The following is a 16,602-nucleotide window of genomic DNA, read 5'->3' as shown; positions in this document are numbered from 1 at the left end:
CACAACTGAACTGAGTAACTGCACTTCTTAACTGCAGTCCACACAACAAAATTAGCTTTAGGCGGACTGGGCAGAAATAGTCAGCACACACCTTCAGAAAGATCTCATGGATTCTAACCAGCAGTTACTGGATTTATGACAGACAGCTGCCCCAAAACCCGCCACTTTTAAGCAAAATGATTACAGAACAAGTGTGCCAATTAAGCTCTACAGGCTAAGAATCACTGTTTGCAATGCACCATTACATAAAAGGAATTTCAAGCAGATACTCATCTCGATCTGTATTCGCTTCTTTTGAGTTTCTCACTTTTCTTCAAAAAGAAATTCACAGAAATTCTATATTCAATCTTGACAGGGTAACTTCAAATACAGCAGTTAAAGGAAGCCTCAACATCAAGTTTAAGGTATTTTTGTTGTTTCCTTCAGGACTCTGCACAACCTAATACCTCTCAAGCAACTTCACTTTTAGCAGTCTTCCCAGATCAGCTACAACTCATTTAGTTACAAATACTTTTGAAACACACTGTTGCTGTGGAACTGTTGTATGTCTGATTGAGAAAAATTAGAAACTTGCATCTTCAAAATCCTAAACAACTCTCTCTAAAGAGTAACTTCAGGTGTATGTTATTAATTTTGGAGAGGAAGTTGTATCAGAGCAGGGATCTCATCTGACTGGAGTCCAGAACCACTCTACCTTGGTCTAGGAAAGACAACTCCTCCAAGGTAGTTAAAAACTTGGTAAGAAATCATCCTCAGTTTTCCCAGTGTTGCCATTTACTAGTTTATTACTGTAGGTGCACACAAGAACTATAGGAAAAACAACAGACTAAAACTGAATCAGAACTTAGAATGGAAAATATTAATTTAAAGGAACTTACTTATTGAATTTTCAGCAAACTATTAAAAAAATTGAATTATGTTTCTTCAAAAAGAATGTAATAGGAAATATATTAATAAAGCAATTACTTTGACAATCAAATCAGAAGCCATGACTTCCTTGGTCCCCTGGATCTTTGCTCCAACATCTCTGTAATGGTCATCAGAAAATTTGGAAGCTTCTCCAGCACCAGATTCCACCACAACATTGAAGCCTTGTTTAACCAAGGCTTGAACTCCAGCCGGTGATAGAGCCACTCTCTTCTCATTCTCAAATATCTCCTTGGGGACACCTACAGTCAGCTGTTTATAAGGGATTCCTGTAAGAGCAGCAGATAAGACAGCATTAGTTGCACTAAAGATTAATGAACTGATATTAATGGCACTCTTCAGCATGGTACAGACACATGCAGCCATGTCACACTTATCATTCTGCTTCCTCTTTCTTACGAGGGAGAATTGCTATTTTCTAGCAGTGTAGTTTACATTTCCTTAAATTATACCATCTTGCTAGAGATCCCTGTTCTCTCAAGAACCAGCAGGCCAGCAAAATCAGCCACACAAGCATTAACAAGTATTTGGTGCAGTTCATACCCATCTCAATTTATACAGTCCTGATTGTGTAATTGCCATTCTGATTTAGACAATACACAGTGTTCTGGTGATAAAAAAATTTACCTGGGGTAAGAAGAAATTAATCCCTCTCTAGTCACTTCAACTTTATTGTGAAGAAAAAAACCAACCGAGCTTGAACAGCTAAACTGCATTTTAACTGAACATATTTTTAACGTCTATCAAATTCCAGCTGTCTCAGATCACTATTAATGAATGTAACTTACATACCACAAAGTACATTGAAAGGCATAACTACATCAGTAAGGTACTCTCAGAGTTGCTACAGAAACGAAAAATGTGAATTCAGGAGTAGCTGAAAACTAATGGAATATCCACCTAATAGTTGGCTCGATTAAGCATCTCTTCAGTGTTATCTCCTTGTCTTAACTTGTTCAAAGCTCTACTAAATAATACCAGGAAACTGCTAACACTGCAATTTTTCAGTTTTAGGTTAGTTTCAAAATACAAACACCTAACTTCATTCATGTACAATTTGTGGGCTTCTAGTCTATTATCTGAGGGTTAAACTCCTCTGATGCAATCAAGCGTTTAAACACATTTATAAATACACAGACTCAAGCAGAATAATCATACATCAAACTACCACACTGCTTCAATTATACTAGATAGCATGCAGTCCAACACACAGACCCATTTCTGCACCAGCTTTCACTGATGTCTATCCAGAATTTAGACTCGGATTGGGACTTTTACACATGAGACATACCACATATATATTAATGAAATATAACTTGAGCAGTCTAAGTAGTCACTCGTATTAAAATTACGCAACAAAAAAAAAAATCCAAAGAAACCTGTTGTGGAAACCTAAATAACCCACAAAAGAAAAAAAAAAACACACAAACAAAACAAAAAAAAAACACACCCAAATCAAAAAAAGGGGAGGAGAGGAGCAAAAGGCTTGTTTTAAATTACAAATCTGCTTTTACTTTGGCCACCAATACTATGTATTGTGCTACAAAAATTGTACCAGACTAGCAATGTGTTGCATGTTTGAGGAAGGCCTCCTTTTCACTTTTTTCCCCTGTTTGTTTTTTAAGACAGAAACAAGCAAAACAAAGCCAAAACCACACCACACTATAACAGCTTTAAGGAACTGAATTATTTTGATATTTGTAAGTCTAGATATTTAAAGTCTAAACCTAAACCTATGAAATAAAACTTGGCGTACAAAGTGCTTAAAGATGAACATCTGAAAATGTTTTACATTAACAACTTTCAAGATACTATCAACTTAGTGTTCTGCAAATAAAACCCAGAGTTGCTATGAACTGGTACTAAAATATCTACATGTACTTGTCAGTTGTCTAACCCATTAAAAAAAAAAACTGATTAAATACATCCAACAAGACGACAGAATGAAAGACCACCAGACAAAGCGCATTACTTCTAATTATTTTTACATTTTTCTCTTTAATTTTAGCTTTCTCTTTGAAACTAAACTAATAAAACGGTAACAAACAATTTGAAGACACAAGTGGTTTACATTTTATATGTTGGAGAACATATAAAATTCTCTAGATTACAAAAGAAAAACTAAAATTAAAAAAACGTGCTTTAAAGGAACATAAAAGTCACAACAGGAGCGAGAATGCAGATCTAAAACAACAGACCCACAAAGGTAACAATGCTTTGCAAAGATTCGCTTCATCAGCATAGACCACATCTAAACATTACCATGCAACTCAGAGCACCCCTATCACAGCAGCACAAACCACTTGAAAGCCATTGCTGTCACTCATACAAATTACCCTTGTCATTTGAAGAGAATTTTCTCCTCATCTCTTCTAACTACTACATAATGAAGTCCTGCTTCTGATTTTCACTAAATCGACTCGATTAGCAATCCCATCCACAAATAGAGGCTGGGCGGAGAATGGATTGAGAGCGGCCCTGAGCAGGACTTGGGGGTGTTGGTTGATGAGAAGCTCAACATGAGCCAGCAACATGCACTTGCAGCCCAGAAAGCCAAGCGCATCCTGGACTGTATCAAAAAGAAGTGTGGCCAGCAGGTCGAGGGAGGCGATTCTGCCCCGCTACTCTTCTCTCATGAGACCCCACCTGGAGTACTGCATCCAGCTCTGGAGCCACCAACATAAGAAAGACGTGGATCTGTTGGAGCGGGTCCAGAGGAGGGCCATGAAGACGATCAGAGGGCTTCTACGAGGACAGGCTGAGAGAGTTGGGATTGTTCAGCCTGGGGAAGAGAAGAATCTGGGGAGACCTTATTGCGACCTTCCAGGACCTACAGGGGGCCTACAAGAAGGCTGGAGAGGGACTTTTTACAAAGGCATGTAGTGATAGGATGAGGGATAATGGCTTCAAACTGGAAGACCGTAGATTTAGAATGGGTATCAGGAAGAAGGTTTTCAGTCTGAGGGTGGTGAGGCACTGGAACAAACTGCCCAGAGAAACTGTAGATGCCCCATCCCTGCAGGTGGTCAAGGCCAGGTTGGATAGGGCTTTGAGCAACCTGGTCTAGTGGGAGGTGTCCCTGCCCATGGCAGAGGGGGTGGAACTAGATGATCTTTAAGGTCCCTTCCAATCTAAACCACTCTATGATTCTATGGCTCAGTGAAAATGAGCTCTCTTTGTCTTTTAGAAGCAGAAATTAAACCTAAAAGATTGAAATTTGATAAAATATCAAAGACCAATTATAATTTCAGAAAGGAAGCAGCTGCAGGATAGAAGGTGAAAAGCTTTTCAAGAAGCACTGAGAAAATAAGAACTGAAGTGCTACCTTCCCTTTCTCCTTTTGGAAGTTTTTGCAGCACACAAATGCAGAGGAAGGAAGGAATAAATCATAGCACACAGGGAACAGAAGGATGACTGCAAATTTAAAGGCAAACAAACACTTGACTAAAGCTTATACAGTTCTCAAGCAAAAAATTCAGATTTTTTTTTTTTTTAGCTCCTAAGGCTCAAATGACAATTAATACTTCTGATTTCTTTTTGTCCACTTTTTTTGTGGGGTACCAGAGTAGAAGAATAAATGGGTAGGAGGGATGGGCAGGAATATGTACTCGCTATGTGCCCAATTGTTTCATCATTTCTTTCTTCCACATTGTTACAACTTTCATGCAATAAAAGCAGGTAAAACTTTTTCAGATAGAAAGTATTTGCACCTCATTTAGTAAGCAGAATGACGTATTGAGACCAATATGGAGGACAATGTCCTCCTCCAATGCTTGGGGAATCAAACCCAAGATAAACATTCAGTAAGTCTCATTTGCCTCTCACCTTCTTTTCTCCTCTACTCCACTACCAAATTTCTAGCAACCAGTGAACATAGAAGCAAATTAAGACAGAAGCAAATAGATGTTGGCTGCCAGCCATTAGCTAGAGCAGGTATAGGAGATTTTTCAAGCAGACTGCCCTGCTGTGAGCTACCACATCATTCAGCACCAAAACAGAGCAAATGTCTACAACTGCAAAGCAAAGACCTATGTTAAAACTTCAGGACAGGGTATGATAAATACTACGTTTGAAGGAACCTATACTATGAACACAGATTTGATCTGTTGAACTCAGCAATTTCAAAGTCATTAGTTTTGAAAGGTTGAAATCTAGAATTATAAACTTAGGATATTGACTTAGGTTTTATGTTGAGAAAGCGTATCTGCTATCCTTGCCATGGGTTTAAAACTGCATGACAGCTTGAAGCTTCCAAGTTGCCTTTCTAAGCCTCCATGTCAGTTAATCTCTTTAAGAACTGTCCTGAGTATGTTTTAGTAACTAAAATATTGCTTTATGATATCAAGAACTTTTTTTTTTTTTATATACACATACCTTGAGCACCTTTTTGAGTCACATGAAGATTTTCAAAGTATTGTTCATTAAGTAGGAGATACATAGTACTTTTTTTGATACAAAAAATCAACACCAACAGGATTCTGCCACTATCAAAAGTTGAATCATTAAATTTCACAGGCCTTAGAATCTTAGTATAGAAAGTACATATATGAGAATTTAGAAAAACCTAGTAAGAAGCCACTTTCTCATCCTATTAACATAATCTCAACTGTGTAACGCGGACATATTCAAAGCAGTCTCAAACTTCAAATAAAATAAGTAGCTAGTCTACATCTCCAAGTTTCAGAAATCAAACAATTAGAAGTAATTATGAAAGCGATTTTTTCCATTTAACTTTCATCTACAAACTGAGTGTTTAAAGATGATCCTAAATCAAAACTATCAAGGAAACTCAGAACATTGTATGTAGAGAAATAGAGAAAAATACAGGTTTTTATCTCCTTAACGTGATTTCAGGAAGTAGTCCGTAGCAAAACATTATCAACAAGTATTAGAGACTGACTCAGAGAAAAGAGAAAGCAGAAGTTTTAACTATATGCCACGTGTTCAGGGATGGGAAAACAGGATACTTAACCTGCCTAATTTCTAAGTTACTCTAACATCAGCTTTAAACGAACCATCTCACCTGTTCTGAAGATGAGGACATATTCCGAAGAACAGCAATATGATGTTGGCAAAAAGAAAAGAAAAGAAAAAAAAGAAGAATGGTACAGAAGATTAAACAAACACCTGATCCTTCTTCTTACACAAGCAAGGAGATACAAAAAACCCAAGGAAATTAAACAAGAATGTCTATGGTTTATAAGTAATGTACAGCTTATCTAGAGAATTAACTGACAATAAACTGTTATGGGTTTAAAAGTTCTGCAAGATTTAGAAAAAAAAAATGGAAATTTTAAGAAAGACGCATCAAAATAAAAAGGACATTAAACATCCCAAGATTGCGAGGGGTAAAAGTCAGAGCTGTAGGACAAACCAATCTGGAAGCATATTGGAAATCTCAGTTGGTCACTCTGTAAGAACCTTTCTCAGGGCTTGGGAAAGTTTTGCATCTGTTTCTGAATCATCTGGTGCTACTGACTTGAGTTAGTTACAGGAACACTTGTTTACTTCTGTATGAAAATTCCTAGATTTCTAAGAAACAAAGAAAATAGCAGCAAAATAAATAGCAGTAAGAAAAGTGTCCATCCTCCAAGTTTACTTTTCAACTGACTCCAAATCTCTTCACTCCCCAAGCAGCTGTTATTCTTGTGCATAATATATCCTAGACTAAATGAAAGCTAATCAGAGAGAATAGAAGTAATAACTATAGGCTTAAGAAGAATTACTGTGACACTAGTCTTTTCAGAGAACTTATTTACTATTACAGTGATTGTACAAAGTGTCACTTGGTAAGATAATTTCTAAAAGTAAAAATAAAAAGTAGTTATTTTATATGTTGTTAAATTTTGACTCAAGAGCACTTAAAAGTACACATAGGCAATAGTACTGCTACTGATTTGTCATTCAATGGCTGTTTTATCCTTGATTTGTCCTCTACTGAATGACAAATCTCATGTTACCAAAATGAACTATAAGCACAGCTTAATTATCAACCAAAAGACTTATCAAACTTCTAATTCTCATCATTAAATAACTGCATTGCATGAATACTACTTGCCCTTAAATAAGAGCTTCCACATGACAGATCTGAAGGGACAGAACTGCATGCTTAGACATATGACACTAATCAGAATTCTCTGTCCTTGTGGAAAATTTTCTGAACAGTGATTCATAAAAACAAGAAAATGCACACACACAAACAGACGAGCATAATTATTTCAGTAAAACTGAAGAGATCTTTCAGCTTCACGATCAAACTTGTGGTCAAAGTCAAATAAAAAGATTGATTCCAAACTCAAACAACAATAAGGGCACTTACCTGGGACATTTGAGAAAGAACTTTGAACCTGGTTTTCTACATCCCAGGTTAACACTCCCAACCAAAGGACAATTTGCCATATCAAGACAGACAGATGTCTCTTTCATTCAGATACTTAATATAGAAAAAGAAAAACATTGGAGCAGCACAAATTCATGAGATGGCAAAACTATTACCTGATCAGACCCCAGATCCCTGGGCAGTCAGAGCAAAGAAATTCAGGTTTCACCATGCAACTGCGGTAAAAAGCCATGCAATACAGATTACCAGGTGCCCTCAGAGTAAAGAAACTCTTCCTGTCAACACATTTCTTCAGAAGCTCCAAAACATTGGCTCGCTGATTTGAAAGGACCCCAAAATGCTCCAGCCGCTGTTAGTATTGCCAGAAATTCCATGCAACAAAGGCTGCCCAGAGTTATATAGTCTAATCTTATGTCCTGTGTTTTCAAAATCAGACACTTCCGTTCACGAACAGCGTTACTTTTCTAATACTATACCTAATGCAGTTACCTACTGTGTACGTTTGGAAGAACCGAACATCACGTGCACAATCAGTCTAACTCTCCACATTAATCTGTCGCAGACTGAGAAGACCCTAGATCTGCACTGAAGCAGGGTCTCCAAATTCCTTCAGGGAGACACGACCCATTGCAGGATAATGGGCAAAAATATCATTAAATCACTTTTATATATTCTCCAGTCTTCTAGCTGGCAGGCTATGCACAAGATAGGATAGAGCAAAAAAATGTCAGTTCTGATTTTCATACACCAAGCTCACATCACAAACTGGAACCAAGGATGCACCCATTCCCCCCTCGCTTTCTTTCCTGAAAATAACTGAACCTGTCCATTATCTGCACTAAAATACAATTAGTGCAAATATACCAACAAACCCTACACGTGAAGATGCAAATCAAAAGTTCTTCAAGGTGGTACATCAGAGTTTCCTGAACAAAGTTAAGAGATTTTTAAGATGGAATAATTACATCTACATATAGTCATGCTTGCAGATGCTCTCTTTGTGAGGACTGTATTTTCCCCTGCATGAACACAGAGTTGCACTACAAAAACTCATGGGGAACTCAGGCATTTAACTATGAAAAGCATTTGTTGAAATACTTCCCTTGAGCCAGGCAAGTGTCAGCAGGAGCTCTGACACCCCATCCATAAAAACTATTTGGATCCAAAGTATTCATAATAAACACAAACATATTCGGCATAAGCTTTTTAAAACCAGTGTAAAATTGTACAGCAACTGACTCAAGTATGCTGCTGACATGATTTAAGAGTGTTCTTTTTAAGTCTTTTCAGCACTAATGCATACCTGAAAGAAAAATTCAAGCTATCTTCATGTTTTAAAATAAATTATTATTTTCAACAGTTTAATCAGTTTACCTGGCTTTGAAGCTGTCTGAGACGTGAGCATCTGGTGGGTTCTAAACATTCGCAAACATGGCATCTTTGCAGAATGCACCTTCGGTGGTAACACGCTGCCAAAAACAGGAGTTGAGCACCCACTAACAGCAATACGCAGGAGGCTCGCCATTTCGCCCAGGCCTCACAGCAGAATCCTTGCCACGTATGGAATCCCTGCTGCACACGTGAAAACAAGGAAAGAGTTATTAATGATACTAGGCAGCTGGTATGTAAACTCGGCAGCTTAAGTCCGGGCGACTGCCAGTAGCGATGAGATGATCATTTCTACCCACCTTTTCTTTCTAGCTAAGAAACAAAATCAACTTTTTTTTTTTTTTTTTTTTGCACTAGGACGACTATCAAACTAAAGCAACAAGCCTGACATTACAAGCTGACCTACAGATCGCATTTCTGTGACTCAGGACCACACTCTCTTTACACCGTAGCTCTGAACGAGCAACCCCGACACGCAAAAACCTCCAGCGCTCCGGGACACCGGACGAGCAACTCAAACCCCAGCCCGAGCTCCCGAGGGAGTTACCCTCAGCGGGACAGCAGCTCAACGCCGCTCGGAGCAGGCAGGGGCAGCCGGGCCACCATGGCTAGCAGGTGGCTACCGGCGGAGGGAAAGGCTCTTCGCCCCAAATCCCGCTGCCACGCACTAACGCGACGTCCCGTCCCGTCCCCGCCCGCCTCGTCTCGTCGCTGCTCACGGCGGCGCCCCACCGCTCCCCGCCGGCCCGGCCCACACGGCAGCACTCCCGCTCTTCTCCCGACGCTATTTATAGCCCACGGTCACTGACTGACCTTGGGCGGACGGCTCGCCCTCCGCCGCCCGCGCCTGCCGCCGCCACAACGGCCGGCGGCCATGACGCCTGCCCGGGGTCGGTGGGCGCGGGGGAAGCCCGCAGCCGCCACCTCTCCGCTTCCCGCCCGGGAGCGCTCCCGGGGGCCCCTTCCCGCGCCACCTGCCTTCCCCACACGTCCTTCCGCCCTCCCGCCCTTCCTTCCCGCCGCTCCCGGGCGCTGCGAGAGCGGGACACCGCAGCCTTCCCCTCATCAACCACCGCCCCCCGCTCGCGCCGGGAGAAAGAGGAGGTGCCGCCGCCCCTCGCCGCCCGCCCTGGGCCCAGCACACAGCAGACCGACGCACCCACCAGCCGTGCCGCCGGCGCCGGCCCCGCCGCGGCACTGACCGACCTTGGGGCGAGGCGGAGAGGCGGTGCGGCGGTCCCGGGGCGGGGCGGGGCGGAGCGGAGGGGAGTGGAGGGGAGTGGAGGGGAGAGGAGAGGAGGGGTGAGGAGAGGCGAGGCGAAGCGAGGCTTTGCCCGCCAACCCGGAAGGAGTGAAGGGGAACGCGGAGGTCAGAGCGGTAGCGTCACGCGGCGTCCGCGTCCCCGATCTGGAAAGGGGGCGGCAGCGGGGTGGGGGGAGGAGGAGAAGGAGGGTCCGTCACGTGGTGACTGCGTGCCGCCGGCGACTCGCGCCCCTGCCCGCGCCTCGGGCGGCTGAGGGGCGGCCGGGCGGCTCCGCCCTCCTTCCCCCTCCCCTCCCCCCCCATCGCCGGGGTGGCTTTACCCGGCGGCCCTGCGCTCCGCCCGGTGAGGCGGCTCTGGCGAGGGAAGCTGAGGTACCACTGAATTCGCCGTCAGCCTTCTGGGGGAGTCCCGGGGTGTTGAGCGCCGGCAGCAGCAGCAGCAGTAGCAGCAGCAGCAGCCGCGGGGCAGCCTCGTCCCTCAGCTGTGGCGGGCCGCCAGCGACCCGTGGGCGGGGAGGCGAAGGTGGAGGCGGCCGGCTGGGGAAGAGGCTTCCTGAAACGTGGTGGCGGTCTGGCGTGGACAAACGCCAGGGCGTATAGGTGGTAGCGTCTTTATCCTTGTCGTTGCTTCTTGGGACGTGTCGTGAAGCGGTGAGCCGGTGCGCGTGCCGGACAGAGGGTGGCAGGTACGGTGCGGCGCGGCGCGACGGGGTGACAGGGGAAGAGGCGCTCTGGCAGCGGTATAGATGAGATACGAATCGGTAAAGAAGACGTGCTGGTGAGCGGTTTGTAGAGGACAGCTTGCCAGGGTGCCGGTTGCCTGTATATGGTGTCATGCAGTCTCTAGGTATGCGTTAGGCTTTTCAGTTTATTTACTTCTGTGTAGCTGTTCATGCTAAATATGCGTCGCCGGAGGTGTCACGTGGCTGCCGTCCTCACAACTGATAATTATGACTAAAAGTCAAGCGCTGAAAACATGGGTCTGTGCGAGTAACTAATAGGATACCCTACTGCTAGACGTTTGGGAGACGACTGTGGTTTTAAATAAATTTATGGGAGAGATTCTGTTTAGACTTACGGCTTATGTGCTAATATGTGCACTTTACATTTTGGGCTCAGTAACCATTGACTAGTGTAACGATATGCCTCACCAGTATGATAGGGGTCAACATAATTCTAATTAGTAGTATTGGAAATTCAGTTTCAAAAGCTAGAACCAGCCCTCTACATTTTTCTAATTAGAAATGCATTGTCTGCATAAAAAGAAGGAAAAAGCATGTAAAAGTGTGTGTGTGTGTGTTCTGAATAGTGAGAAAGTTGCAGTTTCTCGGCACCAGACACTGCAGGTGTGTGCAGTATTGCTTCTGAATTCCGTTTTAGACTATAAGGTAACACGCTTAGGACAGAGCAGGTAACTCCTCTAGTGGTTATTTATAAGTGGTCATAACTGCATTTGGTGAAAGTTTTAATCCAGTCATCAGGTGCCTAAGATACGTCTTGTTAGCTTAGTGATCACAGGTTTTCTGCTGTTTGGTTGAGAAGGTTGAAGTAATTGACAGGACATCAGCTACTCGGGTCAGAACATTGTAAGCAGATTTTTAGGCATTGCCTAAAGGGGTTGACTACTGTAAGTAGTATTTGGGGGTCATAATTTTGGATTTAGCTGCCTGAAAGATTCTTTTCTTTTTTTTTTTTTCCTGTTTTAGGTGTCCCCATTGGGAAGGAGAAACCAGGCTCCCAACCAAACACAACTGCTTTCATGCAAACTTCAATAGTGCATCTCTAACAAAAAGATGGATCTGGGATCACATTCTACTCTTAATGGTAAGTAGTTGCCAAGCAGTCATTAAATTAAGATAATATAGAACATCTACTAAATGAAAAGTATTCATGTTTATGATCAAAGGTGAGAAGTTGTCTGGTTCAATGATGATGATCTGAGGCATTTAACTCCTCATAGGTGTATACCTTAAGGAATGAGATTTGCTTTCTTGAAAGACTGGCATATTAAAAAGTGATGCCAGTATATAATGATGGTTTTCTTAAAGCCTCAGGATCCTGGGACCAGTACTTGAGAATCTCAACTGCCTTTTTCATGTTAATGTAAGCTTTTCATTCTCTTCCTGGTATGGTAAAGTCTACAGATGTTACCAGAGGTCACAGTATAGGCTTTAAAACTGGAGCTAAAATAACACAAGAACACTGAATATTTTTAATATAGTCACTTCAGTAGCTAATTTGTGATCTTTAAAGGATTGGTAATACTGGTTAAATCTAGTTTTGATGATTGTTTACAGAAGGGAAGTCTTTAAGTTTTTTTGAAGACTTATCAAAATCTCCTACATTTGCTCTCATTTCAGTTGCAGAGTGTGGTTTTGTTTGTTTGCCAGTCTTCATATTCAGTAAGGGTTGCCTAGGAACAGTTTTCCCATGAGCCTAATTAATTTTAACCAACTTTGTCTCTCAGCAAAATTAGTCCAGTTTTTGCTTTGGGGAAGAAACAAATATTTTACACCCCCCTTAATAATTAAAAATGGTAAAATGCAATAGTAAACCAAATAGGAACAAAACTTCTAACGGTAGCATTTTACAATACAATTGGCTTTTTTTTTTTTTTAAATACAAGACAGTGCTATTCCATTTCTTTTTTCTAGTGTTTCATACATACTTGCATATTTTTAATCCTCTTGTTTGTGATGGACAGAGTTTGACCCAACACCAGGCTGCTAAGGGAGACCGAGCACAGACGTGTGGCCGGCAGGACCGGCTGAGACCCCAGACCTCAGCCACCTTTCTCATCCTGACAGCAGCTTGTGATCTGGGGTTTCCAAAGCAAGGCTGCTTTAGACTGAAATAGCGCAAAAATAGGTGAATTCAGTTGTGAATGGACATGGGAATTGCAACATTCGCAGTTAATGCGATAACAGTAGCAAAATGCATTACAGGGACAGTCTCTGTCAGTTAGTTGCTGTTGGCATGGGAGGCTTTAAAACTGAAATCAGAAGAGCATTTGTTACCACGTCATGTATAATTTATCCATGAAAATACATTATTCTGAACAAATACTTTTATATTAAATAGCCCTAACAGTTCAGCAGTATTGTCACGTTGGAGGCTTAACTTTGTTGGCTTAAATTTACAATTTAGACTCCAGCTCTTCCGCGGGAACCCCTTCCTTGTGGCAACAGCCATCCGTGTGGAGCGATGCGGAGTCTTGGTCCTACTACGGCCCCTCTCACGCTGCCTATTGCCTTTTTCACACTGCCGTTTCCAAGCTGTCGGGGTTTCAGAGGGACACACGCACCCGGCGCCGCCGGGCTGCTGCGAGTCCATCCCGTGCCGGGGCGGGGCGGGGGTGTGCTGATTCATCAGTTCGGAATACGAGAGGTTCCCAAGGCGGCCCCTAATCCAGCCGACAGCCTTCCACCGACTTTCCCTGCGGCGGCCGCTGCCGCCGACACCCGGCCCGGTCTTCCCCGGCGCGAAGGGGCCGAGGCCGCCCCTGGGCCGCGCTTCTGTCGCCGCCGCCGGCGGCCCCGCGCCGAGGTCGCTATGGCGACGGGCGCGGCCGAGCCGCGAGGGGGCGCTGTCAGCCGCGCCCGGCCGCGACCATCGTGGCGCTGCGTGCGGGGGTGAAACTGAAAGTGAAGGGCTCGGGCCGCGGCGAGGCGGCACCGTGCGCCCCCCCCACCGCGCCCCAGCCCACCCCCGCGCCCGTCGCCGGCTCCCTCCCATGAGCGCTTGAGCTGCCCCGGCCTGAGCATGTCGGAGAGTTTTGACCGAGCTCCAGGTGCCGGCCGAGGCCGGGGCCGGGGCCGAGGAGGGGCTGCTCCTCTCAGTGGCACGGGCGCGTCGGAGAGCGGCGGCGGGGCCCGCCTCGGGGTCGGCGGTTCCCACAGCTCAGGCTCGGCCGAGGAGCAGCAGCACCAAACGGGCGGCCTCTTCCCGCAACAGGAACCATTGCGGCCTCCGAAGACGGCGCCGCTGGGCACCGGAATCGCAGGTACGGGCCGCCTCGTAGCGGCCCCCTCCCCGCCCCTCCGGAGGCCCCGGTGTCGAAGGTGTCGGGGGGCAGCCCGCTGAAGCCTGCTGCGCTTTGCTCGTTCGTTCGCCCGCACGGCTCTGCTCCTGCTTCGCTTGTCGCTCCGACCTCCCCCCACCGAGACTGGAGCCGTAGGGGTTCCCCCCCACCTCCTTCCGGCCGGGCCACGGGGTCGCGTCCTTTTTCCTCACCCCCGCAGGTAGGGGCAGAGAGGTCTGCGCACCATGTGCACCTGCCTGGCTCCTCTCGGCAGTGCACGGAGTTGAGCCGCGTAGGGGCACCTGCACCCCTTCATCAGAAGAGTGGCCATGTTTCTGGGTTATGTACTGGTCCCCAGGTAAAGGTGTGATGTTGTACTGCAGCTGGTCGCAACACCTCTCTGTCCATTCCCCCCTTTCAGTGCCCTCACATTGTGTGCATTTTATCCGTTAATCTGACCACAGATGGTCTCAGCCCGCCCCTTATTGAAGAGCTCCAGCCTAAAGGTTGGCCAGAAAATAAACCCAAGCCAACAGTAACACAAAGCATTGTTGTGTGGTTAGCGTTTTCAGGTAGGTATCAGGTTCTGTTTTCAATAAACTTAGGAGCTACTCTATAAAAGTACATTTGGAAAATGTGGTTTTAAAAACACTGTTTCATTGGATTTTTTGGCAAATGGCATATGAAAGCAGCAATGGCTAGTTAAGTGTCTTCAAGAATTATGTTAAAAATTAGTGTTAGAAATTAGTGTTGTCTTCCATTTATTGCCATTCAAAGTCTTGCATTTGTATCTGAAACTATGAAAAACCCACAAGATCAGCAAGCATACCATAAGCAGATTTACTAGTTTCTCAGGTTAGCTCTTTCATGGGAGAGGAGAGTGCTCTTCTTTCTTTTTTCCTTCCCCTCCCTTTTTTTTGTGGTCACCTTCACATGAATGTTGTGTTTAGTTTCTGTCATGTAGAAAGACATCTAGAGTTTGCTAAAGTGAAAACTTTATCTATATTTAAGAAAAAACAATATATTGTAAGTAAATTTGAAAGTATATTTATAGTAAAAGTATATTTGAAGTCCAAAAAGTGATGTATTCTGTGTGTACTCTGTGTGAATACATACTAGTTAACAAAAACTTTTCAGAACACCTGCAAGAGACGGGAATTCCATCTGGATCACAAGATAAAGTTTCAGTTCCTGATTCTGGACCAGAAATGGCCGAACCTCAGGTGGCTGTGGCTCCTGTGGCAACATCGAAGTTGTCTGTTAAAGCACCTGAGTTTTACCCATCAGGTTATAACCAGAACTTCAATCAGAACTTCACAGTAAGTGTTTATCTTCTCTTCTTAGTATATGCCAGTTTACTTTTATGCAATTTAATAATGTTTTCTTGAGATCTTGTATGTCAGATAACTTGAATACTGCGTTTGCTGAAGAGATTCCAAAAATTCTGATTATAACCTCAGAGTCACAATCGGAGTATTAAGTGATTATGGGTGAATATTATGGTGTACATGAGAGCCATTAGCCTGAGATGTTTCGCTAAAGCTTGCTGCAGATAATCAACAGGGAATGTGGTTACATCAAGCATTGACTACACCCAACATCAGAGTAAGCTGTCCTTTTGCCTACTGCCTGTGCTGTAGTAACATCTATGCTGCATTTTAAGTATGCTGCTCTTCTGTGCAGATTTACATGGTTTTTGAAGCAAGCTTGGGAGAAAGGTTTTCTGAGCGCAGGCTTTGTCTTTCCTAAATTTACTATGCCATTATTATGATTGGCCGTGACTGCCTAACTCAATATACCATCATGTGTCTTTTAAATCCTTCAGTGGTATTGTATCGCCAGAGGGCAAAAAAGTAGGGTTAGGTTCATTCCTAGCAGTTACCTACCCACATACCTAATAAGAAATATATTTGCAGCCAGACTAAGGGTGATCTCAGATCAATATAGTAGATGCATCATGTAATTAAAGTTGGTACTTCCTATCTTCTATTCCATTGTCTTCCATGTTATTGCTTTAGTAATTCTACTCCAGGGAAGATCTATGTGAATTCTTCAAATATCCTTTTGTTACACAAGCAGCCAAACTCTAGTACTATATAGAAGTAGCTCGGAACTATTACTTTTACAAATACAATCAAGTGATAAAGAACAATTATACTGAGACAAACAGATTTCTAGTAACTTACAAAAAAAAACTTGATTTGAATGCTAAATATGGTGGTTTGGTGTTTTGAAGTCTTTTCCTCACCAGTAAAATGAATGTTACCTTAATGTTACCAGCTTTACTAGCTTACTGAATAGAATTACTGTCCCCGATGATACAAACCCATAGCGAATATACAACTGTTAGCAAAATGCCAATACAAACATGCTTCAGTGAATGGATAATCTGGGGGAAAAATGACTACTTTGCAGTACGTTAGATGTTTTCCATAAATAAAGGATTTCCATATCAAGACCAAAAAAAGTGCCATTTGGAATGGCATACATAATGCATACTTATAATTACAAAGTTTTGAAGCCAGCAATGTTGCTTTTCAGGTGTTTTGCAAAAACACACAAGTGTGTGGGAATTCCTGGTTGCTATGTTGTAGGAATATGCTATGAATGTGACTCATCTATTAATAAAAATATCTCTTCAAATGCTAGCAAAACCTAGAA

General features: G+C 43.5%; 2 protein-coding genes across 6 annotated transcripts in view; one reads left to right on the top strand and one right to left on the bottom strand.

The window, feature by feature from the left end:
* NNT (nicotinamide nucleotide transhydrogenase) overlaps positions 1 to 9,845 on the bottom strand; it is a 48,073-nt gene extending 38,228 nt beyond the window's left edge. The window contains exons 1-3 of one of the 2 annotated variants that reach the window (XM_082497187.1): positions 9,820 to 9,845; positions 8,642 to 8,839; positions 967 to 1,196 (exon numbers count right to left, since the gene is read on the bottom strand). In XM_082497187.1, the coding sequence (XP_082353313.1) occupies positions 967 to 1,196; positions 8,642 to 8,792 (381 nt within the window). In that variant the 5' untranslated portion in view covers positions 8,793 to 8,839; positions 9,820 to 9,845. Of the gene's footprint in view, positions 1 to 966; positions 1,197 to 8,641; positions 9,447 to 9,819 lie in introns of those variants that run through there. The other variant, XM_082497186.1, reaches the window with a different exon arrangement.
* Positions 9,846 to 9,962: 117 nt separating this feature from the next.
* Positions 9,963 to 16,602, top strand: part of PAIP1 (poly(A) binding protein interacting protein 1) — a gene marked incomplete at its 5' end in the record, with an annotated part of 32,618 nt that continues 25,978 nt past the window's right edge. Inside the window, 3 exons of one of the 4 annotated variants that reach the window (XM_082498093.1) lie at positions 9,963 to 10,025; positions 11,627 to 11,744; positions 15,079 to 15,260. In XM_082498093.1, the coding sequence (XP_082354219.1) occupies positions 11,714 to 11,744; positions 15,079 to 15,260 (213 nt within the window). Of the gene's footprint in view, positions 10,026 to 11,486; positions 11,507 to 11,626; positions 11,745 to 13,682; positions 13,924 to 14,372; positions 14,514 to 15,078; positions 15,261 to 16,602 lie in introns of those variants that run through there. The other 3 variants (XM_082498094.1, XM_082498092.1, XM_082498095.1) reach the window with 3 other exon arrangements.

The sequence above is a fragment of the Vanellus vanellus genome, assembly GCF_965231255.1.
Source record: "Vanellus vanellus genome assembly, chromosome: Z".
NCBI lineage: Eukaryota > Metazoa > Chordata > Aves > Charadriiformes > Charadriidae > Vanellus > Vanellus vanellus.
Note: the sequence above shows the minus strand (reverse complement) of the source record. Positions and strands in the feature narration are given on the sequence as shown.